The 26,602-nt window shown below is 37.6% G+C and overlaps 1 protein-coding gene across 2 annotated transcripts in view; it reads right to left on the reverse strand.

The window, feature by feature from the left end:
• Window positions 1-26,602, reverse strand: part of EDIL3 (EGF like repeats and discoidin domains 3) — a 265,674-nt gene that overhangs the window by 167,267 nt on the left and 71,805 nt on the right. For both annotated transcript variants that reach the window (XM_040541409.1, XM_040541408.1), the window contains exon 2: window positions 22,771-22,899. In XM_040541409.1, the coding sequence (XP_040397343.1) occupies window positions 22,771-22,899 (129 nt within the window). The remainder of the gene's footprint in view (window positions 1-22,770; window positions 22,900-26,602) is intronic.

The raw sequence follows: 26,602 nt of genomic DNA on the forward strand, positions 1-26,602 counted from the left end.
GTTTTAACAAGTTATTGTGTTCTGGACTGGTTTTACTGAGCATAGGAAGCTCTTCGCTGACAAGTGAATTTCAGCATCAGAAATTCAAGAAGAGAAAAATGCTAAAACATGTAAAAACAGATGTTTTTTTCTCCTGCTGACTCCAACATGGCTTTGCTACATACTGTTATACAGGCCAAGAGAGAACATGATGATATGAGATATAAAAATCACGCTGGGTTAAGGTTTCTTTACCCCTCCCAGAAATGTCACATTTCTCTCAACTTGTTATCTGTATACTTACTATTCTTAATGTTTCAGAGAAAAAAATAAAAATAAAACTTGACTATCAAGGCTACTTCTCATGAATAAATGAAGAAAATTTACATTGATTTTTCTTTTATCTTAATGAGTAAAGTCACTAGAAGTCAAAAGTTTATCAGCTTCTCTGATTTCAACCCTGTAGGAAGCATTTTCACAGCAGCTGTCAGTCAGCACTCCAGCGCTCCTCCACGCCTTCCAATTTTCACTAGTGTAGGAGCCAGCCGTATTGAATTTGAGCTGTGTTTTTGCAAGATTTTTTTGTCACTCCGTCTATAGAGAGTTTCTGAAACCCACCTCTCCCCTACTTTGCTTATGTTCGTCAGTGTGGGTTCATTCGTTTTCCACGCACCATCCTTCAGAAGCAGAGTTCTGTCTTTTCAGAGGACACCTTGTACACTCACCAGTGGCTGCATCTCAAAAGCAATCCCAACCTGCACCTCCTTCCACTGTGAGAAATTAGAGCTGTTGTGCTCTCGTGAAACATGTTAAAAATCTGTCCTTTATTCTTTTTGGTTTTCCCCTCTTCCATGCTGTAAACTGATGGCAAAACTTCTCTTGTGTTGCCTCCCTACTTCCAACTGACTATACTTCCACAGACATCTCTGCTGCACACCTTTGCAGCCCCAGCACCTGAAAATGACTGCCTTTGCAGCCCATCGCTAAACTGTTCACATGGTATGTTCTCCTCAGCACTTGGGATGTTGCAAAACGTGTTCTTCTTGGTCAGTTAAGGTCAGAATAATATAAATCAATACTTTAATCTTTGCTTCTGGGCATACAGAAAAGCAGGGTTCACAGATGAAGCTGCATGGTGTTTTGAACAGCTGAGTACAAGACTGGTAGTCTTGTCTCTTATCCACTCTTATCTTTTACTTGGGCTCTTAAAGGACTAGCCTTCTGGGTTCCAGACATGGGAAAATATGGAAAATTTTAATATTCTTCTTACCGGACAAGAGAGGTTGTAGAGTCTCCATCCTTGCAGATATTCAAAAGTTGCCTAAATGTGGACCTGGGCAACCAGTTCTAGCTGTCCCTTGCTTGAGCATGGGGTTAGACCAGATGACCTCCAGAGGACCCTTCCAATCTTAACCATTCCGTGATTTTGTGTTTAAACACAATGTGTTTAAAGAATAGTTGACAGAAGAGCTGTGAGATGGTAGAGGAAGAAACTGTATTTCCATAGTTACTCATCTTTTTTACTTTAAGTATTTGTTGCATGTCAATCTATCCATATTGCTTCACATTGCTATCTAACATGTATTTTAGGACACGTTGACTGCCATACTAGCATTATTGGAATACATTACATTTAAAGGACTAACTACAACGACACTGATGGAAAAAGCCCTACTGCTTACATAGTCCTTACCTCTAATGTTCAAGATAAATACATTTAAATTTAAATACAATTTAAATGCTATGTTTCTGGTGGTCTGAGAAAATGACAGGCAGATATTCACATATTTAGCTCTGAGAAACCTTGACTGAAACACAACTGATTTTTACTACATGGAAGTGCACAATTGAAAAAGAATTTACTCATTTGTCTTCCCTACTATTAATTGCTTTCTTCAGGACAGAACCTAAAGAACAGTCTTTTGCTGTATTTTTCCCCTCATTCAATAGGAAAAATTAGTATATGTTAAGCAGAGGTGAAAAAAATGTTTACATTTGGGTCAACCTACACTTTCATACTTGTAGTGAAATACCTCATTTTATTCTGAGCCCTTTTAGGAGGCAAAGGAAAAAAGGGTCATTTAAAAACATTTGGATTTTTTTTTAGAAAGTTAGACACCAATCCACATTGACTTACAAAAATAAAAATGAAATTCATAAATATATTTTCATGAATATTTTTCCGAGTTTTTAGGTTTAACTTTGTTTCTGTTAGTTTTTAGGTCATAGATATACTTGTTAGTTTTTAAAGTCAGAAATTCCTTCTGAATTTAATTCATATTCATGAATAATTTGCAGAACCCCCATGGCATTTTCCAGCTAATATGCATGTAAAAAACTTCAGGTTTAAAGCTGGACAAGTTAAATACCAACAATGATAACAGATACAGTTTTACTACTTCTTCAATTTCTTAACTTTATTACAATGTTATGAACATAAACATGAAAGAGTATCTAATACTAGTATCTAATAACAAGGTAAATTTCAAATAACTCCACTGACTTTAAGTAACAGACAAAAAGTAATCCCAAAATATTTTGTCAAACCGAGTTAATTTTTTTCCTTCAAAACCTTCTTATGATGACTTCACTGAACAGCAAGCAATTCCCTTAAGGGATTTCATTATAATATTAAATTTTAAATTAAACCATGTATTTTAAAGTCCGTGTTAATTACTATCTACAGCATTCTGCAAGAACTTTCTACATCAAAGATTATTATGACTAAATATAAGACACATTCAAGAAATAGAAATAAAAAAATGCAGTCATGAAATATTCATCAGGTGAGCAAATTCTTCTTCTTCATAAATATTCTATGTTTTAACCTAGCAAATTTTAGCCATGACTCTGCAATAAAAAGATAAAATAACTCACTACATATATATGTAAAAAAAAAAGATGCACACACATACATATGTATACACATACATATGTATACATACATGCCCTCCTACTATAGGCTGACAAAGTGTCTGATTGCTATCTGTAGTCAATGATTAAAGTGAATCAGACAATATTTGACTGAATTTCCTTTACTTATGTATCATCTTATTGATGCTTTGCACCACACAAAGGTCTTTACATGAGATCCACTTTATAAATGTAAGAGTCACTGACTGAATTTATTGTCTCCTGGTGACCTGGAATAAATCAATCAAATACACATTTATATTACCTTCCACTGACTGTACTTCCCTTACTTCTTTGTACTTACTTACTTCTCTTTCTCTTTACTGTCTTGCAGTTTTTGAAAATTTTAAATTTTCACATCACTAAGGGCCAATTCAGACCTACATAATGCAGATATAAACTCCACCAAAATCACTGGAGTTTAGTCTAAGCAGTGCAATATCCAATCTAATGACACCAGGATAGTTCCTCTATAAGTAGGTCAAGGTTTCCTAGCAGAAAGTGATCTTGTAAATTTTGCTGCCATTTTACCATGACAAAAGCACGCCTCAATGAATGAGAAGCTTAATGAGGTTCTGGCTAGTTTCCAAAACATGTTTTAGTGCAAAACACTTCAGTCCTCATGCCATTCATGACCTCAAAAGTTTGGGGAATGTCAGTAGTTGCAGGTCTGTGGTAGGCTACTGTCCATCAAAGGGGCCAACAGAAGTGTTTTATTTTCCTTTTTTTTTTTTTTTTTTTTTTTCAACATTGGCAGAAACTTCTGTGATCCCCAGGGGAGAGGACAGCCCAATTTAAAGGGTTTTTTTTTTCCTTCAGATAGTCTTAAACATGATTTATCAGGCAACTTTAAAAGTGACCAGTTGGCACCATACAGTCACCTTGGTGGACTGAGGAACTTGGTACAAACTAAAGAATGACAGCTGTTTGTTTCCTAATATCATTAAGGCGGTAAGAAGTTAATGCAAATCCATATTATCCATAAAAATGGAACCAGTAAACTGAAATCAAGCACACCAAAAATTTTCTGTCCATGTCTCGTCTCTTAATCCTCTCCAAGTCCTTTTGTCTTTATTTCTTTGTCATCTTGCAGCTTTAAAAGGAACTTGTCTATTTTCTGTATTGTTTTTTCTGCAGTGCATAGTGACCTGAGGGATGTTTTGTTTGGTTTTAGATTAAAAGTACAAATTACTTTTCAAAAAAACTCTGAAATTCTTGCAAATAAATTAGTATTTTTTACTCAATAATATTTTTTACTTCCTGAACTTCCTGTACTTTCTGTACACTGTGTATGAATCATTCTCACAAATTGTTTACATTACTACAGTAGTTTGGGGATTTGTTTCCACCTTATGATTATGAGTGACACTAAATCTCTAGACAGCTCACATACCAAAGTTCTTCCAGCTCTCCCACTCAAACAGGAAGTTGAATGAGGTACTCATAAGCCTTCCATGTCATAGGTTCCCTGCTGCCTGCATTGGCCCTTCTAAGTATGAGCTTGTTTGATGCTGCTGCTTTGCGATAGTAATAATATCCAATCTCATGACATTCAACAAGGCTAAATGCTGGATACCGCACATGGGTCATAATAACCCTGTGCTGCTGTATGGGCTTGTGGATGAGTGGCTGGAGAGCTGCCCAACAAAAATATTGCTGAGGATGCTGGCCAACAGCTGGCCAACAGCTGGCTGAACGTGAGTGAGCAGTGTGCCCAGGTGGGCAAGAAGGCCTACGGCATCCTGGCCTGTATCTGGAAAAGACCATGGCCAGCAGAACTAGGGGGCTGATTGCTCCCATGTACATGGCACTGGTGAGCCCACAGCTTGAATATTGTGTTCAGTTTTGGACCCTTCACTACAAGAAAGATACTGGGTTGCTGGAATGTTTTCAGACAAGAGCAATGAAACTGGTGAAAGCACTAGAAAACAAGACATATGAGGAGCAGCTGAGGGAAGTGGGATTGTTTGGTATGGAGAAGAGGAGGCTGAGGGGAGACTGCACCACTTTCTACAACTACCTGAAATGAGGTGAAGTGAGGAGGGTGTCAGTCTCTTTTCTGACAAGGTGACAAAAGATAGGACATGAGAAAACTGTCTCAAGTTGCACCAGAAGATGTTTAGACTGGATATCAGGAAGAATTTCTTCATGGAAAGTGTGGTAAGAAATTGGAACAGCCTGCTGAGGGAAGTGGTGGAGTCGCCATTCCTGGAGGTATTAAAGAGATTTGTGGATGTGGCGCTTAGGGGCATGGTTTAGAGGTGGATTTGGTAGTGTTACGTTGATGGCTGGACTTGATGATCTCAAGGGCCTTTCCCAACTTAAATGATTCTGTGATTTCAAAATATTATGAAGCTTCATACTGCTTATCTTTCCTTCTTCAACATTGATACTGAAAGATTAATAGGAAACTTTATTTCTGTATTCAGGTTTTCTCTGGGTGTTCAACACACTAAATCACACCACCTTATACTTGGTTCAAATGCAAAGACCTACACTCTCCTCTCCCATTGAGATTGCTGTTGATATTGTGCTCTGCACAGTCCTATGTTGAGTTTGCAATATCCAGTTGCCCGCAATGATTCTGTTGTATGACTGTGGTGGTTTTACTCAGATGCGGGCAGCTGAGATCCACCACAACCACTCTCTCACTCCCCCTTCTAAAAGGGAAAGGGGGAGAAAATACAGTGTAAAGGGCTCAAGGGTTGAGATAAGGACAGGGAGATCACTCAACAGTTATCATCACAGGCAAAACAGACTCAGCACGGGTCCCCCATGGGCAGCAGCTCCCCCCAGACCCCCTGCTCCTGCATGGGCTCCTCTCCACGGGCTGCAGCTCCGGCCCGGGGCCTGCTCCTGTGGGGGCTCTCCATGGCCCGCAGCCTCCTCCAGGCCACATCCACCTGCTCCACCGGGGGCTCCTCCCCGGGCTGCAGCGTGGAGATCTGCTCCATGTGGGACCCATAGGCTGCAGGGGGACAGCCTGCTCCACCAGGGGCCTCTCCACAGGCCACAGGGGAACTGCTGCTGCGTGCCTGGAGCACCTCCTGCCCTCCTGCTGCACTCACTTGGGGGCTGCAGGGCTGCTTCTCACCCCCCTCTCCCAGCTGCAGTAGCTAAGATTTTTGTTTTGCCCTTTCTTAAATCTGCTCTCCCAGAGGCCCAACCAGCATCGCTCATGCCTTGGCTCTGGCCAGCAGCAGGTCCCTTCTGAAGCCAGCTGGGCTCTTCTCACAAAGGCCACCCCTGCAGCCCACGGCTACCAAAGCCTTGCCCCCTAAACCCAATACAATGACTGCATGCAAAATTAATATCTATTCTTGCTCCATGGCTTTCTCATCAGCAATCTCTGTTTACTTAAAGATCTAAGAATTATTTTGCAGCACTTCAAACAGTTCCTTTTCTGTCATATCACCCATTCCTTTTTAATATTAGGAGTAAATATTACAGTAATTGAGATCCCTGGATGTAGAGGAATACCAAAAGTTAATTTGTTTCTTCTTACAGCATTGCTAAAACTGATGTGGATTAAGTTACCCAGTTTTTGTATCTACATTTCAGCAAAAACATGAAAATACCAAAAGAAAGATAAAATGAACACCTCAGAAATGTTACAAGAACTAGAAACACTAGAAATAATCAGAAATACGTGATAGGGATTTCTGTTATTTAGGTGATGGAAACACAAGATAGTGAAACATCTGATCACTGTGCATAATCAGATACAGAAAACAAATCCATTGCTGAAAAGATTGGAACTATGTAGTCCTATGGGTTACATACTACTATAGATTACAAATGACACTTACTAATCAGCAAGACTTAATTTTTCCTGGCTTCACTTGAACTGTGGAATCTGTTCCCTCCCCTTCTCTTGTGCTGTTTTGCTAGGCTGTTTTCATTCCTTTTAATCACACTCTTTTCATCACTTTGTTCTCACCAGGTAGGCCATTGCTATTATGCTTCACTGTGCTGCACTCTGGTTTTCTATTAATCACATTCTCATTGCTGCTCCTATTCTCACCAGACTGTTACCACTGTGTTTCACATACCACATGCTGGGTAACGACATAAAAAAAAATCTGTTTCTATAAAGCTAAATTGGCCCCTTCTTATTCACATACAGGAGTCAACAGTGTATAAAGGTACAGATAAATTAGATCAGTTAAGTCATCCCCCCAGGTCCCAGCTCTTCACTCACATAACCAGTAGACTTCTGAGGTTCCAGGGAGACCTGCTCCAACAAACTAAGTGACTTCATCACGGAAAACGTGTCTTTCTTCTTGTGCAGGCCAAAGCCACTGAGTAACTTACATGCCTCACAGGACAATCAGCTCCATAGAACTGATGTCGATATTTGAAAAGAAAGGCAAATGGTAGGCAGCAAACAGGGCTGTGATTTAGGGCTGCCAAGTCAAGAAGAACAGTGAAGCTACTGTGGATCATTTTTGAATTAACAGTGCTCATGAGACAAATGGATACAATACTGTTTGTTACAGATAGAGTATGAAATTAAATTTAGTGGCAAATTAAATTATATTCAAAAAATATGCCATTTGATACAATCATGATTAACTAGATTATTTTAATTTTAGTATTTCTTTTCCCATACAAAGATTGGATCTTCCTCTATAACTATTGCTATTGATTTGACTTCAGCAGGGCCAGAAGATGATCATACATTTTATTTCTTTCTGTATTTAAATTAAAGATGTATAAAATAAATGCTTAACACATCCCAGTTCCAAAGTGGATCAAGATTCATAGCCTGCCAGTTTAATATTCACATTCCTTATTTTAAGAAACTTCTCATTTCATGGTGTTCTGGTACTCATATATTCAGTTGCGGTACTTGAAACATAATTATTTAATGTTGGATTACTGATCCTTTTAAAGAGCTCAGGTACCTCTTCCACCCTAAGAGGGCAAGTGATGAACGTACTGATGTTTTGGAAGTATCTGTAATTTGGAATCTGATTGATATGTTTAATTACTTTGTTTATGCTACATTGGTCAGAGTCTGTTGTTTCAATGTAACTGAGACTGATCCCAATGACACCACTAGTGAGGACAATGTTAATCTATTGCTTACGTTTGTTGCTGACTTAGGCTAATGTATTGTTCAGCTACGAGCTAATGACTCCTGCAGATGTTTCTTATTTCATGCCAGAAAAAGCAGAAGCTGAAATTAAATATTTTCTTTTTATGGCCATTATAGTTCCCCTTATAAATTATAGCCCATTCAGTCATATTTTTGAGTAAATCAAATGACACTGACAATGCAGTTTTCGTATCTGCAAAAGCTAATCTTACAGGACCAAATTCTGTCCTCATTAAGACTTTTCAGAATGAATGATATAACTGATGATTTAAAAGTGGAAAGTAATAAGAATTTTTAATCAAGACATACCCCTCTGTCTCTTTCAACAAGCATCCATTTGTACTTAAATATGTTGGCAGGTCTCCATCTTCTTATTATTTCACACTCATACTAACCCTTACCTGACATGAAGAAAATCAAGAAGGCATCTTCAAGAATGCTTTTTTTCAATGCCATATTCAAATGCACTTTGCTATATTCTGAACTGGCTATAGCACTGTTTATTTCTAGATATCAGTAACCTAATACACTGAATTTTAGCTATTAAAAATATTTTTTTCTTCTGTTTCTCAGGGTTTTAAGGCCTGATACACAATAATGACTCTATTATAAGCCTTTATCATACTACTGCCTGTGCATACACAGATCTTTTGCCAGCCAAGGGCTGCAATAACTTCTAAAGAGCTTTTCTCAGGCATATCTATACAGCTATGGTCATGACTCTACAAGAATCTTTATTAACAATGATAACTCTGTTTATCATAGTAGGAATGTTATTAGTTCATGTTGTCCTACAGCAGAAAGCTGGTTAGTCTGGTGGAAGGAGTCATCTATTGTGAGACCAAGGTTTTTATATACAGAACTAGAAAAAATGTTTTTTTGCCTATCTGAAAATGGGGATTTTCATCTCTTATGATGCTTTTATTAATTAGCAAAATAACTTTTGAAATAATATTAAAGCTTAAAGAAGTATCTTCCACTGAGGAGCTCCAAAATACTTATTTCTCTACTCACTATAGGTTCTCACAAAAGATTTGATTTTCTCCTTAATTAAGTGCAACTTCTCGCTTTGTTTACAAATACCTTGCAACTGAGCTTTGCACTTCTGCTAAACCTCTAGTCACTGTAATTTTGGAATAATCTAAGAAATATGTATTTTTTAATGAATGCATATGTTACTATAATGTTGGAAGAGAATGGACAGAAAAGATGGCAGTTCTCCTGTTCCGGTATACTTCTAATCACGTATTACCTTTGCCTCAGTTATGTCCTTTCTTGGCAGTTACCACTTATTGGATCTCCTGACACTCCAGTTTCTGGAACCCCTGCGTCTCTTTTCTTTGTTCATCTGACATACTGCCAAAGCATGTGACTGCTAACCACTGCTCCCAGGAAGAACAAAGAACACAGGAAGCTGTGTTTGGATGTTCCAACAGAACAACCTTGCAGATACCATCTTTGGCCTCCTGAGTGCAACCTCATAGGCAGTGTTCCCCTTCTGTCATTTCTCAGGGAACAGGACACTGTACCACACTTACAGAGGCCACAAGACCAGATAAGTTGTTAGCATAATCTTGTTTGCCTACGGCTTTAATCCATTATGAGCAACAGCAAAGAGCAGGGGTACTTCAGCAAAATAAACTTCTGAAATAACACAGCTTAACATGTGCATACCCCTTCTTCCTGGTAAAATTGGAGAGGTTTGCACTTAAGAAACACACACATGAAAGACATTTTAAAGTATCCTAATGTCTGAGAATTGGCAGTTTTGCTTAGTTCCATCCTCCACGCCCTCCATTTTCTCCCACTGTATTGTCAGAGCTTTCTTTGCTTGATCCTCCCAGCAATACCTTCTTCATATGTTTGGATGGAACCTCTAATACAACTCTTCAGCACAAAGAAAGGAAGGAGAATAAGAGCGTACCATGGCCATGGTTTTCACCATTGATGGTCTTTGCTACAACACATCTGACCATTTTGGGGACTACTATCATTTTTTTTGTGTTGCATTTTTGTTTGTTTATTTGGTTGTCAGCAAATGTTTCTGAAGTTAGTATTACAAACACAGAAGTCAATTTAAAAAAAAAAAAAAAGAGAATTCACAATTTGAATATAGACGGAATCTGCAAAGCTTTGCATTCTATTTCTTTTTTCATCTCTTACATGCATCTCATTATACTGCTTCTGTTCCTCTTTCACAACAAACCATTTATACCTCTTCCTCTATTCATACCTTCCTCATTCATACCTTCCTTCCTCATTGAGAGTCTCTAACAACTCTCAATGTTTCTCATTGTTTGTACTAAGTAAGGACAAATATATTCTGGAAATGACTCATCCTGCATTTGAAAAGAAAAAATATTTTCCTTTGTTCTTGAAAAAAATATACTATCTGTGAGCTAGCTTCTAACTAGATGCAAACATTTTGGCAGATTTCTACCAGCTAACTGAATTGGCACCATAGCAACCTCTGCTAAGGTCTGGGTCTCTTCTGATACGGCAACGAAAACAGCAAATTTCTAAGATACTAGAGCAGTACCCAACTTATTGATTTTCCATAGATTCTCCTTTTTAAGCAGAATTAATTCAGTTCTAGCTAGTATTTTGTTTGCCTTGTGCTGCCAAGTCATCTCATTCTAGTTTCAAATATAACAAGTGAAGCATAGCGTAGGCATCACTCCATTTAGATACACAGATACCTGGATGGACAAGAGAAATGTTACGTGTGTCCTGTTTCTGTTTATACCATAAAAGACACCAGACTCCATGAAAACTGCTATGTCTAGAATAAAAATGAACTTTAAGATGGTTACCACAGCAGCAGCTTTTCTTTGTATTCTATGCTTACAGCTAAAGAGACCACTTGAGTGAACATAGTCAACAGAAGCTAAATAGTAATTGCTGTTAAAAGCAGTGAGGAACTATATACCATACTGGATGGGATTTAGAAAAGGGACTCTGGCATTTAAGGGTATCTTAGACTTTCCCTCTGAAATAGAAGCTCTGAACCCAGGCATGTGCACTCTCCTCCCAACACCATGGAGGATGTTATGAGCGATAGCACATAAATATCTGAAACCTCCACTTCTTTCTGTGTTCTTTTACGTAGGTTAAAGAACAGTGAATGCATTACCCAGAAGTGAGTTAGCATCATGTTGTAACACTATACATTTGTGTGGATGCACTGATGTAGAAGGAGGGAGGGCAGTAAAGAGGTGTGCAGGAACTGAAACAGAATATTTGAAGCATCTCCAAAAGGACTTGAAATCTGAGTATTTGTATTCCTTTCTCCCTGTAGAAAATGCTCATATTTATTAGCAGAATTGTTTTTTTGCAAACCTAAGATAATCTAGTCTATTTTGACCACTGCTATTATTCTGTTAGGAGAGGGGCTGGGAATAAGGACATTAAAGTTCTGTGCATATGGACAGATAAACAAAGTAGATTACATATGCATGTCTTGTACCCATCCATTTGAAAAAACATTAAAACCTTGCATGCATTCATGCATATTTGAATTAGATATTTGTCAAAAGCATAGATCAGAAGTGCAGAACTATGCATATTTGTACCAATTATGCCTGGAGAGACACATAAGCTGAATACCATTATAAATACAAACGAAGCTGAAGTGTGGCTTTACCAAATCACACAGGCATCCTTTCTAATCTCATAAACAAACAAACAAACAAACAAACAAACAAAAATGTCCAAATCAAACCCTTGCACGTGCTTTTCCAGACTTCAGAACTGGCTGGCTTACAGTAGAATCAGCCCAGTGTGTGATTCAAAATGAAGATGGTATGGATGACTGGAGTGTTTGTACCTCCAGCTAGTATGCTAGTATTATAGATATAGCCAGAAAATCACCAACTGAAAATACAAATTTTGATCCTTTTGATTTTTTTAATTTTTATTATTTTTATTTTTTAGACATAGGAAGTAATATACTGATTCTCCTGACTTATGGTGCAATGTCAATTTTCACCCAGCTGCTCAGCTCAAGTAATACAACTGAAATATTATACTGCAGCCATAATTTAGGATGGAATCTCATGCCCTAATCATTTTGGTCGTCAATATTATGACATGAACTTGACTGAATTATTATTATTTTACAGCATCATCAAGCTAAGAAAGCTGTACACCTCTGATACAACACACAAAAAATGTCCCAGTACCTCTAAATGAAATTATTTATATGCCTCATACAGTCAGCTTTTCATTTAAGATCTTGTTATCCACCCTGGGACCGAATTAAAAAGAGGGAAAAGATGCGTGACTTCTCTCTTCACAAAATAGCTGAAGTGTGAAAAACAACCCCTAGGCAACACCCCATGCTGCACCGAAGTGTCTGTAGCTCTCCCCACACTTGTGCTGAGGTCTAGCAGTTGCAGGTCTGTGCAGTGCCTTTTATCACCCATGAGCAGCCCATCCCACATCATTTACTAGGTAAATGAAAGAAGAGGAGAGGAACCAATGGGAGTAGTGGGGATCCTTCAGCCTGGTTATCCACAGCTGCCCTTAGCTGGTGCAGTTCAGGCCAGCCTGGCCTAACAACAGAAAGTCCAGAAGAAAACCAGAAGGTAAGAAGACACTCAGATGGCCTCTATAAGACAGTCGGAGCTGGCTTATAGAGACACTTTTTCCATTCATCAGTAACCCAGATTATCCCAACATCTCATTAATTTATGATGGCTGGCTATCATATATAAACTGTCCCTCTGTGAAATGAGAGCACTTTTTCTCCCTATTATTTTGACTGATAATTTTCATAGGGGGTTGATAATGAATCTTGAGTCTTTCAAATTCTGATTACCATTTTAGATTATCTCATCTAATTCCCATTTTGCTTACTCCTTGCAACAAATCCTCCATTTATTCAGTAGTCTACTTAACAGGAACAATTTTAAACCATAAACTTATTAGGAAGTTCCTATAATTACACTTATATTAGAAATATACAAAAAACTCTAAGAGCTAGAACATTTAGTTACTTCCCCTTAATGAGGTAAAATGGGAATGCAAGTACTACTTTTTGGTGAAAAGTGTAATATAAAATTGTCATCTGGTGTATACTGCATTACTTCTCTACATTCAGAGTTGAGTCCACTTCTACAAACAGTTCTGTCTTTAACTTACAATCACAGAATCATAAAACCACTTAGTTTGGAAAAGACCTCTAAGATCATCTGGTCCAGCCTTTAACCTAGCACGGCCAAGTCCATCACTAAACCATGTCACTCACTAAGTACCACATCTACAACTTTTGAATACCTTCATGGACGGTGATGTTGGGCAGTCTGTTCCAATGCCTCATGATCCTTTCAGCGAAGAAATTTCTTGTAATATCCAAGCTAAACCTCCCCTGGCACAACTTGAAATCATTTCCTCTTGTCTTATCCCTTGTTGCTTGGGAGAAGAGACGTATTCCCACCTCACTACAGTCTCCTTTGAGGTAATTGTAAAGTATGATAAGGTCTTCCCTGAGCCTTCTTTTTTCTAGGCTAAATAACCCCAGTTCCCTCAACTTGTGAGGCCACACCTCGAGTACTGTGTTCAGTTTTGGGCCCCTCGCTACAAGAAGGATATCAAGGTGCTCAAGTGAGTCCAGAGAAGGGCAATGAAACTGGTGAGGGGTCTGGAGAACAAGTCTTACGAGGAGCGGCTGAGGGAGCTGGGGTTGTTCAGCCTGGAGAAGAGGAGGCTCAGGGGCGACCTTATCGCACTCTACAGGTATCTTAAAGGAGGTTGTAGCGAGGTGGGGCTTGGTCTATTCTCCCACATGCCTGAAGACAGGACAAGGGGAAATGGGCTAAAGTTGTGCCAGGGGAGGTTTAAGTTAGATATTAGGAAGAACTTCTTTACGGAAAGGGTTGTGAGGCATTGGAATGGTGCTGCCCAGGGAAGTGGTGGAGTCACCATCCCTGGAGGTCTTTAAAAGACATTTAGATGTTGAGCTTAGTGATATGATTTAGTGGAGGACTTGTTAGTGTTAGGTCAGAGGTTGGACTAGGTGATCTTGGAGGTCTCTTCCAACCTAGATGATTCTGTGATTCTGTGAACTGCTCCTACAAGCTGTATACATTCCAGTATAAAACCTTTACAAGCTCACACAGTATTCTGGAACTTTGCAGAAGAGTGCTCTACTTGCTCTACTCTGGCAAGAGAGTAGAGCATATACATTACTCCACACTGTTTTAGACACTTAAAAGAAATCTGCATCTGGAACGGAGTGCTGATCAGAAGAGATCAGATCTTGCACCCTTAAGCAAATGCCTTAACAGAGATTTTAAATAAAGAGTAAAAGAGCATAAAAAAGCATCAGATCATACAGAGCTAGACAGTAGAATGAAACTTCTGAGTTACAAACAGCAATTTTCCCAGTTAGAAATATTAAATATATGCAGAGTAACATTTGGGCAACCTTATTCTTCTGCTTCTGAGCATAATAATATTTATCAGTGGATGAAAGAAAAAGGAGTAAGAATTCTCTTAAGGGGTAAGGGCATCTCTTTATGGTATCAACATTCCAAAAGAATGTTTCCCTACTTCATTATTTTAAATATAACTAAAGATACTTGTGGAGAAGAAGGTAAGCAAATGTGATTCCAAATCATGATGAATTTTGCTCTGCTTAATGAGCCCTTCATATAAATAGTTTCAAAAAAAAAAAAAAAATCTGGAAAATAACTTGGGGGGGAAATGAAAGAAACAATAGTAAAGTCCATCTGTCCCCAAGTTTCAATATTCATCTTTTAATTTTTGTTTCCTTTACACTGGAACTGCAGTGTACTTAGAACATGCATTAACCTGAGCACCAGCAGGTTTTGCATCTGATCATTTTAGCCTAACAAGTCTAAAATCTTCTAATCTGAATCTCCTAGGATGCCAGAATTATCATCTCATTAAAGACCAATTTGCCTTTTCAGCTAAAGAATCAGCTTCCTTCTGGCATTTTTATTTTAGCAAGTTGTTTTCAAGCTGTTGAGTCATATCCTTCTACATAAAAATCCAGGAGAACACTAGATTATATAAAACAGGAACACAAAAATGGACAGTACTTTAAGAACATCTATTTCTGAAGTCTATATTTTATGAGAAATTACATCATCTGGGCTCTTCAAAAACATAAAAACTACGTATTTGATGTCAGCCAAGAAGCCAGAGGAAGAAGAAAATGAATCTATAAAGCTACCACCCATTTCTAGTAAAACAGAAGAGTAACTAATCCTTGGTCCTTCTTGATAGCTCCTAACGAATAATGTATTTTAAAAATATCAAAAGTTCTGCAACTCTTCATTCTACCAAGAGTCAGACAAAAACATACAGATCTTGGATTTAATATTTGGCAAAGATACATGCATTTGACGTACATACAAAAATGATATACAAGGAACTCTTTAGGGCAGATTATAGTACTAACAATCTATTAGCAATTTAAAAAATAAAACATGTATGTTTTATATGTATTTAAACACATGTAAATACAATAAAATAAATAAATAAATAAAAACTAAGGGTGGGTGAGATCAATCTTTAATATTTGCCTTTTCACAAATTTTACAGAACCAAAGAATCTATAATAGGGCCAGGTCTGTGCTGCAGCTGATGAGCATCTGATACGCGTAATATGAGCCTCTGCAGAAAACACCACTTTCTTCTAACCAGAGCTTGCATGGCTCTTAGAAACTACAGACCTTTCCACTCTAGACAAAGATAAACAATACTGAACAACAAAGTCAACATAACATGGAACTTAGTTTAAACAGCCTAGCAGCAAATTCAGCAAGTCTCTGGACTACTTCAGAAGTACTAATGGATTTGAAATGTTCATACACTTGCATAATAGAATATTTATTCCATTAGATTTCAATGTCTTAATGTGTACTCCATTCAGCTGTTTTAATCTGCTGCAGCTGTTGCCCACCCAAACCTCTTTTGTTCAAAGCAGATGAATTATTTGCAGGTTTCCTTCTCCAGACAACATTAGAGCACCTATCCAAAGACCAATTTTCCTTGGCTGCTAACATAAGCTCTTCACAGATTTTTTATGTTTTACTGGCAGATTTGGCAAAATATAGTTGGCTTATTGTACCTACTTGTTTGAAGCCATTTCTAAACATTTCAGAACCCAGACACATCACGCTGCTAAGGAAACCGCTGGTTTTTTTTGTTTTGTTTGTTTGTTTGTTTTGTTTTGTTTTCTGTTACTTCTTCTGTCTCTTCTTTGCCCCTTAAACTAGGGAAACCGGTCAGCTGCATACTGGAGCCCAGTGGGAATGGACCTGACTCACAGGAATGAACAAGTGCTTGCTGGTGTCTCCCTTTCAGTCCACACAGCCAAGGCAGGTCAGATCTGCAGTGTGCCAACTCTTCTTTTTGAACCGCCACAGTGTTAGCAGACCCAATACAATATACTTGGAATTTCCAACTGAATGGCTCCTGGGTATAAGGTACATCCTTATTGGTACGTGAGAGTTCTCCATGACCTACATGCATGGTTTTCTCAACATTTTTCTATTCCTTGGCATCAGTGCTGGAACTTTTAATAGAAACGTAATTTACCGCTGAGAGCTTCATTGCTCCCATTGAAAACAGGGGCTGAGAATGTTTTTTGCAGACTATCCTGGGCTCACAAACCTTATTTATCTTTGCAAGTTCTCATTGTGAGCAGTAGTTCTGGCAATGAGAATCTGGATGTTTTTAGGTTGTCTTTTTAATTAGACCAAAATGCATAAAATCTCCCTCAGTATGTTGAACTGCTTGTTTGCCCATTTGGCCATGTCAAATGCTCTGAAGCAACTACTCATTCCTTGCCATTCTGTGCTTTCATAAAATAAATCTTTAAATGGAAAAAAAAAAAAAAAAAAAGGGTGATATGATTTTCAAGATAGGGTTTACCTGCACACATTGTGGATGGTCATCTTGAGAACACTGGTAGACTTGTAAGACTGGGCATATAATTCAGGATGCTTTATAAAGGGTATGTCCTGATTAAACCCAAGAGTATAGTAACTAACTTTTTTAATTGCTAACAGCATGCTGGGCTGCATTAGCTTTCTGTGATTCTCTGACACTATCCTAATGAATTTCATTCTCAATATCCAAATAAAGAGGTTCTCTTAAAATATTAGCTCTGGTCTAAATGAACATGATTGTGTATCACTCACAGGTAAAATCTTTCACCTAATTTACTGATGCTGATGCAATATCCACTGTATTAGCATTCTCACCAATTTTGACTTGAGCTCCTGTTTTCACAGTTTACTAGCAATCAATACCAAAGGCAACTGTTTCAGCAGAACCCTTGTACAATTACTTACAATATTACAATTACAAAGTATAATGTCTTCTGCTCTGCATTTAATACCATTTAGCAAGACCTTCTGCTTGCATGCATTTACTCTACTCAGTTTAGATTTCTGTGTACTATGCACCCTTCAGGCTACTCAGAAGCTAACAATTAAGACTTAATTAGTCAAATTATTTTTATTAATACCTATTGATTGTCTTTCAACAGAATTCCGTATCTTTGGAAAACATCTCTTAATGAGTCAAGTGCCCTTATATGTGATAGTTCCTGGTTAAAAACGTGTCTTACAGTCAATTCTAAAACTGCTGTATTGGAGTTGTGGCATTACAGACTACAGACTTCGGGAAAGAATACTGTGAGAAATGCCATCAATATACTGAACATACAACAACAGCTACAGCCTTACTAAGAGGAAACTTAGTAGTCCATACTCATATTGACAATTCTAATCATAGGAAAGGTAATACAAGAATGCATTTCAAACTGTTTAGCAAATAGCTTGGGGATGTTTCCCACTAAAACCAAAGAAACAAAACACAAATTCACACAAAATCACATTCATTTTCATCAGATGCTATGTTGATAGAGCTCCGTTTAACAACTTCTTCCATTGCTCAGAAGAGGAAACCTGGCTATCATTAAGAACTCAGCAGCAGTAAGTGGTTGCTGAAGAAAACTAGCACTTTCCCTGTTTGCCCCCAAGAAAAGAAATTAGCACAGAATCCAAACAAGTACCATATCTAATGCCCAGCAGAGAAGAATTTGTTTTCTACCCCTTCCCACTCCATCTCTCTCTTTTCTCAGAAGAGACTAGTCTGCTACCATGAAAGCTGATTATTCTTCCTATATACAAATAAACACAGGCCCACTCACAACTCCACAGTTTCACCTTTCTGTCAATGGGACCATTGAAACAATTTGCAAGAAAAACAAAAGAAAACAAAAACAAAAAGAGACAAACCTTTCCTTTTCAACTTTTCCAAATGTTAAATTGATCACATCAGAAGCAAAGCATGATGACACTTTACTGAAGAAGAATAGTATCCCCCTTTGATCAGTGCAGCAGACGGTGGATAAGTCACTGAGGTAGATGCAGTCATGATAGCAATAAATATAGTCAATTTGGGTGACACTACACATATACTGAAATAAGAACAGATGCTGAAATTGGGAGTGCGCGGTCGAGTAAGTAAGTCGAGTATTTCCTAATACTTAGCGCAGGCAGCCTGGCAGTAGATTGAGGGAGGTGATCACCTACCTAGAATTATTAACAGATTGGAGCATCTGACATATGAGGGGCACCTAAAAAAGATGGAACTGTTAAGGCTGTAGAAGAGAAGGCTCAGAGAAATAAAGAAATCAGAGCCAAAGTCTTCTCAGCACTTCATGGTGACAGAATGAGAGACAATGGGCAGAAACTAAAACCCAGGAAATACCACTTAAACTTACTGGGGGGTGGGGGGATGTCACTAGACAGGCACAGATTGCCAAGAGAAGCTGTGAAGTCTCCATCCTTGGCAATATTCAATCAGATCTGATGCAAAAAGTGCACTTTCCAAAAGTGTCCAAACAGCCTATTTGAATGTAGGGTTGGAGAGTGTTTGCAGCTCTCCTGTAATATGCTCATGGATCTTTTACACTCCCTGTCATCATATATCATTTATTTTAGCAATTACATACATTAAACGTTCACCAGTTTATCTTGGTGGACAGCTATTGAATTTCAGATCTGGAAGATCAAAACTGAGTAATTTTAAGTCACTCAGTTTTCAAATGTGAAGAGCATGGTCACTCATGCTACATACTAATAGTCTTACAGCATAATAAACTTAGCTGCCCTTTTCTTTGACTTTTACCTTTAGTCATGTATTTCTCTCCCTGTTTTCCTCTACGCACACACCAAATAAAATGGGATTCAATGTTATTTTTTATCTTAAGAACATTTTTGCCAGTCTTATTTCAATGCATATAGCCACATTGTCATCGCTCCTCTCATGCGATGTCCATAACTAAGCTGCTTTTCGTTCAATGACTATTCACATTGATTAAGATGCACATTAATAGTTTTCCTTAACAATGTGTATGAAAAACCTTCTATTAATTGTATGTAACACCTGTAGTTTATGGTATTTCTGTAATTTACATGGTTTCTGAGAGTTAGTTGTGAGCTATTTAAATGCTGTAAAGTTTGTCAACTTATTGTCTCTGAGGCATATCAATACAAATGTAAATTACATGTGAATCTTTTTCAATTAAGGCTAAAAATAATGTTGCCAAAGATACAGGAATCTGCTAAAGAGGTAACTCAGGCCATAGCGTCCTTATTATCTTTGGAAAACATCCTACTATTTGGGAAGCTCGATATAATTACCTTTTACTCTTATCTGTTTAGCTAAATCCTTTTCTGCCTCACTGGAGGATGTGCTGTATTGAAAAGAACCACAATGTAATTTTTCCTGCTTGCCTCTATCTTATTCTCCACTAGTTTATCAACTTTTTATAATCTGTTAGGATACAGAGTATTAAAATGACCTAACTGTACAAACAGAGTATAGATCTATCTTCTAATCTCAATTCTTTTAGCATAACAATGTATATATAGTATTTAATATACGGAAACAGAAAATGAGAGAGGATTACATTTAGAGAAAGAATAGGATTAGAATATGATTGTTAATTTATAATACATAAATTATTACTAACACTGTAAACCAACTTTGTTTTAGGTAGGCTCACTCAAAGGCACAGGATCAGAAAATATTGGAACGGTCTAGCAGAGGAGTCAGGACTTTCCGTTGGTAAGGTTTAGAAAGAAACACCAATATTGAAATAATGTGCTATGATCATGGTGGGTTATTTTATGTTATCTTTTTAAGATAATAAAAAATGTAACTGGAGGTACACCTTATGTCCTTGAAACACTCACGCTACTCCCCAGCTTTACTGAAAAGTGGTTGGTCAATGTAGGTACTTCCATCTAAATATTTGATTTCTCTACCCTGAAGTATTTTCATGCATCTTCCATTCTTCTGTAACAAGAATTTACACCTTCCTATCTGTATTGCATTTATTTACCCACTTCCAACCTCAATCATTCTGTGATTCTGTCATTAAGTAAAACCCGTTACCTCTTCCTGTGAAATCCCCATCTGAGGTATATTCCTTGAAAACGTGTGACTTTCCAGTTAGTATTCAGAGATAAGCAATATTTTGTTGCCTTGACTGAATAATATCTAAACTAGGAGTCTCTGACAACAGGGCTGCACGGAATACCTCACTGCATCTCATTCTTGCTATACAGTGCTTCTGAGGGGAGCAGTACCTCTCCCTTTCTCTTTTTCTCCCACCCTCCTCTTTTCTTCTTAGTCATTGTTTCCAGACATCTTAAATACCTAGTTTTAAACCACCTTGCTGCTTTCAACTACACAGGAAATTGTCAAGAAACCTTTTTGGAGATCCTAGGAACTAAAAGAATTAACTCATTAAAAAGACGAATAGAAGTAAGCTTTATTAGCATCCTTTCTCCAATCTTAACATCTGCTAATAAACACTTGTGGTACAAGTGATCACACAGGGTCTTACACTCCTGAACTCCTCTCAAATCCATTTTGCAACTGATTTTTTTATTTGGAATGTTCCAGTGTTTGAATTAATGGAGTCTAACTTACTAACAGCTTACACTCTTTGTCATTATTTTCATAGGAAAAATCAGAATACTAACTTGAAGTATCAGTTTTTTCAGTGGTTTACTTTATGTAGGGGAGGATAATGCTGGATCAGCCTCAAACAGTCTATTCCAAAAAGTAAACAAGCAAACAAACCTTTTTCTACTTTTTTCTCCTAAAAAGAACTAATTTTAAAGTTTTCAGAAAGTAACAGTTGTCTCTGAATCCATACAGGTAGCATAATCATAAAGAACAAATACAAACAGAATGAACACTATGTATTTTATCTAATATAGGAATTTTAATAAACCCTGCACCTAATCAGCATTGTTTCCTGCATATTCCCTCTGGATTGCAAACTAAAAAATATAATATTGTGCCTGCATAAACATTGTGATTACCACATATTCTAGTGTTCTCTATTTGCTTATGTTTTACTCTGTTTATCAAACTGAGATTTTGTTGTGTTGGAAGAACTTACTTAAGAACATGTGCATTTTTTAAAGCCCTGTTAATATGTAGATGTAAATTACAGTGGCAATTATCACAATATGCTTTTATCTCAAATTCAGTCACTATCAGCATCCTCTCTGTTACGTGCAATGCAATTTCCTGCCAACCAAATGCATGATGGACCCCAAAGTTTCCTGCAGTAAACCCATGTCACAGCCATTTTAGGGCAGTGTGGCATGTACTTCTAGGATAAATTCAGACCTTCAGGCATGCATGGCAATGTTGGGGAAAGGGATGGAAAACAGGATTCAAAGACAGTATGTTCCTGCTTCTTGGTAGCTGCACCAATGGAAAATAACAGTTTCTCATGCAAATCAAATGTTTGGTAATAACCAGCTACTATGTCTGATAATGATTTACAGTCAGAGGAAAGCGCAGTAGGTGTCTGACCAAAGTTTGTCATTCTACCACAGGAACTATTACATGTGCTTCTAGAAAACTTATGTTCAGGGGAACCAAATTCAACCCAATCTCTGCCATAATTAAAATTGCATTAAGGAGACGTAGGATTCACTCCCAGAACAACGGAAGCATCATTTTCAGAAAAGAAAAAACAAACAAATGTGGGTTCCTAGACTAAGTTCTGCTAGCTGTGTTTCATGACAGAGAGATACACACTTAATCGCTAGAAGAGTATCTACAGGTTGTGCCTGTGTAGCCTTGACTTATTTATTAAGAAATGAAATCACCATAGACTTAGGAGAGATGAAGTGTTAGAGAAGTGCTGAGACTAGCTTTGACAGTTTCAACAAGGCATTTGCAGAAGTAAGTGCTCTCAGCTGTTGGCATTGCTTTTCTGCTCCAGGCTGGTGTCCTACAGGACAGCTGGCAGAAGCAAAATGTGCGAGCTGTACTCGGCTGTCACTGACCAAAGCATGTTAGTGTAACCCAGATTGATAAATTACAAACATAGACATCAGATATGAAATACTTGAAGGGTTGTACTGTTTTCAAATACTTTGGCTGTCAGCAAAAGAAATGCACAGAGAGCGTGCAAAGCCTTCAGACAAGAGGTGCTGCCACAGAGCCTTCACTCTAGCTGCAGCATATTTTCCTAATATGAACAAAAATAAGAGACAATGCCAAGCCATTCTATGATTCTATGATTCTATGATTCTATGATATAGATATCTGTGATACAGAAAAAAAGGATGAGACAGCAAAAACAAGCAATGCAACAACCACAGCACTACACAAAATGCAGTGGACAAAATCACTGACTGGTTGGCCACAGCTAACGGGATGTTCAAACAGCTATTCCTCCATTCAGATTTTGCACTTACCAACCTCCACAACACTAGAACAGTTGGGGTCTGTGAAGCCTTCAGGACACTCGCATGAGTAGAAGTCATCGTTCAGCCCTGACAGACAGATGCCACCATTTTTGCATGGATTGGAGTCACACAGGTCTCCTGTGAGTTAAAGGAAGAAAAGATTCTTGTATGAAACTCTGCAAAAGTTATACACGAGCTCTAAGTATGGTAGACTACTGATGATCAAGAACAGACAAGTATGATAACCTCTGTGTCCTCTAAATATCTTTTGGCTAATTCTATTTTATATTTATTTAGCAGTACACCTCTGTCTCATCATTTTCTCTTAGCCTTCTACTCCACCAAAAGGGCTTCTCTTAAGCACAGTGACAGATATCCACTTGAAAACGAAATATAAATTAAAAAAATAATAAGAATAATTTTTCACTTTATCTCATTTGAATTCTATCAGGATATATATTTGGAAAAAAAGTTACTTCTCCAGATTTAATGGAACATGAAGCCAAATGGTGCTTTAGGTTCAGGATATTATCTTACCACCTAGCTCCTGAGCAAAGAACTGTGACTGTGGTTACATCCTCACCTGCTCCAGATACATGCACTCTTAAACCACTCAGCAGTAGAGATCAGGCATGACACAGTATTTCTGCTGAAAACGAAGCACAGCATTTAGGCCAGCAGTGTGCTTCTATGTTGACTTTATGTCAGTCACAGGAAGACCCGTTACATGTGTTTTCAGGAAGAAGTTCAACAATGGAAAGTAAAGCCACTGAAGGGTTTTGAGCAATTTAATTCTAACAGTAAGGTTAATGATGATATTTGAGCCAAGAGAAGCTTTCACTCCACCTCGAGACCCACCAACACCACAGGAAGGACTTGGGCACAGACCTTCAGTGCTCCTCCACAGTCCCCTCCATGCCCCAAGGAAGTTTGCCAAGTTCTCCCACAACTCCTTTGCTCTGACTGCAGAGACAGAGCAAATCAATTACAAACAAAGCTATGCTTCACTTCAAAACCATGCTATGCTATGAAATAGCCATGCTTCAAAGCTGCTTGGGACATGGCAAGCACAGGCACAGGGGGTAGCTTCAATCTTCCTAAATAAGGAGAAACAAGCAGATTTTGCTAATCCTTGAATTGCTTTTCAGGGAAGACAGCTTCCTTGGCTAATTAGCATCGGGGCGATCAACAGCGGCAAGATGTAAACTCTGAAAGATGCACCCCAGGGCTGCTTCACATGCTCATTGCTTGAACACGTCTCCAGTACTACCAGTGTATACAGTACACTATCTAATACTATTTGAAACCACCTTCATGAGGAGATATAAAAGAGAGAACAGAGTGCCCCTCCAACTCTTGTTACTCCTCTAACACCTTCAGAGAACCACACCCTCTCACAGTTCTACAAATATGCTGAAATATGGGACTGCTTCTGCTGAAAACGTCTGAAATACCTGTTGTCAGTTTGAGATCTGATCCAAAGTTTGTGAGTCTTGCTAATGACTATTATTCTCCTGTAATGCTGGTACCAAGACATGACGTATTTTACATCTCTGTTGAAAGAGAACAACAAGAGGTAATTTTGTGTCCAGTCCGCACTGGAATAATTGGAGGCAATCCTGAAGAATATCCTTTGTGCAGCCTCAATTTCATATTTTTTATCAGCTATTTAAATACATCTTTAGATACATTTTTTACTTATCTCACACTTCATCTTGTAAAACAGATTTGTGCTATTTATTGATTTCTGTATTTTATCATATGACATAAGCCATAGGAACACCTTCCACATATCTTAGCATCAAATCTGCAAATGTGAATCTCCTAATATTTGAATGTGTTATGCTAAAACATAACAGTAACTTCAAATTCTTTAAATATTATTATATGGAATGTAATTTAGCAAGTAAATCAAAATCATTGCTGAGCGCAAATGCAAATTCATAAAGTTGAAGGGAACACTTTTTTTTTTTTTCCAACCATATGATTTTTACTTCTTTACAAAGTTGCACCATTTTATAGGTATTTTATTCTAGAATGTTACTATTGCTATTCTACATTATGCTCAGTTTTATTGTTATTAGAAATACCAATAATTTGTACAGTAGTTTTGTTTTGCAAAATTTTTGCAAATGCAACTTAAAGCAACATCTACAGAAAGGCAATTTTAAAAAACTAAGTAGCACATTACTTTGTATGTTTTTTTTAAATTGAAAAGTTGCATTCTGACATGTAACTGTAGAAAGAGTTACACAAAGTCCACCTGTTTATGTCAGTAGTACTAACATTTTAATATGTTTTGGATTATAGTGATGGCAAGGAAAACCAAAATGTTTTTAACGCCTTGCTGGCCCACAGACTGAAGATCAGTGCCTCGTGAGAATTCCAATCTAACAATCACTTAAACCATTTTACCGATGTACAAAACTTCTGTGAATTCTGCACATCAATGGCAAACAAACAAACAAAAACTTTTTTTTTTCTTTTAATCAATCTGACAGCTTTAATGGCCTTCATAGCACAGAGATTTGTCATGTGTCTACCTATCTGGTACTAACAGTCTTATACTGAACATTGTCCAGCTGAAGATGAAGTATGGCAGTTTGAAAAGAGTAAATGACAACTTTCCGTAACATATACTAGATATACCTAAACATTTTTTTTCTTCCTGTCAGAATCTAAACAACTCAAGCCTTCTCAGCTTGACTGCTGATTGCATTATTTGGTCCACAAGGGATGCCTTAGATTTCATGTGGCTTAGGCATTTGATTGTTAAAGAACAATCAGTATGAACTGACTGCTCTGAAAACTGCATTCCCATACCTTTAATTAAACAAATTAATTAAATATCATCTGGAACAGAGACACTTGTTATGTTAATCCGCATGGATATTCTTATTAAAATGAGAGGGGACACTCATTATTAACTGTTTCCTCACTCAGTGTCCTTCTGATTTCAGTTACGCAAAACAAGAAAGAAAAAGAAAGGTAGAAAGACAAACTACTGCTTCCATCTGTATGCTTTATACTGATTGACAAACTGAACGCATTGCTAATTTTCCATTGGATTTCCAGAATTTGAAATCTCCTACTAAAACCGAAGTGTTTATTGCTACCTGCGTTGTTTTCATTTGTCTGAAAATTTGTGTGGGCTTCTTAAGCTTGAAGCGAAGTACCTTGACCTACAGTTTGGAACTAATAAAGCAGATGCTGTCCTTTAACAGCAGTCATTTATTTCCATGTTCAAGAAGTAACTGCTCTTTTGACCCCAGCCACCCTGACCCAAATTCTACTGTCAGTTACTGCTATAAATTTGTTGTCATTATATTACATCACAGAAATAAAATGAGCACAGCACACCTCTAAAGAAAATGGGACTATTAAAAAGACAGAGTGTAAACTATGAATATAATCATAAGGAGTGAATATAAATACTTTGGGAACAAATTCTGACTTGGGCTGAAACAATTTCCAATTGTATTCATATGAAAACATGAAACAAACAACTCTGACCTCTCTATACATATTGAATAACTTATAGCAAAATGCTGTTAGGTTTTAATACATTTCACACTTAAATAATAATATTATTATTGTTTACGTTTGCTGCTTACGTATCCTACTTTTCCTGGTTTTGTTTGTTTGTTTGTTTGTTTTTGGTTTTTGTTTTGTTTTGTTTTAGTGAGGGCATCTGATATCAAGTAGGGTGCATAACCATAATGGGCAACACAGCACAAACAACATGCTCCATCTGTCCTCAGAATTCATGGTCACCCAGGAGCCTGGAAACCCTTGCAAAGACACTAAAACATCTAACATCCACCCTCACAGGGAACTAGGA

This window comes from Cygnus olor, chromosome Z (assembly GCF_009769625.2).
Source record: "Cygnus olor isolate bCygOlo1 chromosome Z, bCygOlo1.pri.v2, whole genome shotgun sequence".
NCBI lineage: Eukaryota > Metazoa > Chordata > Aves > Anseriformes > Anatidae > Cygnus > Cygnus olor.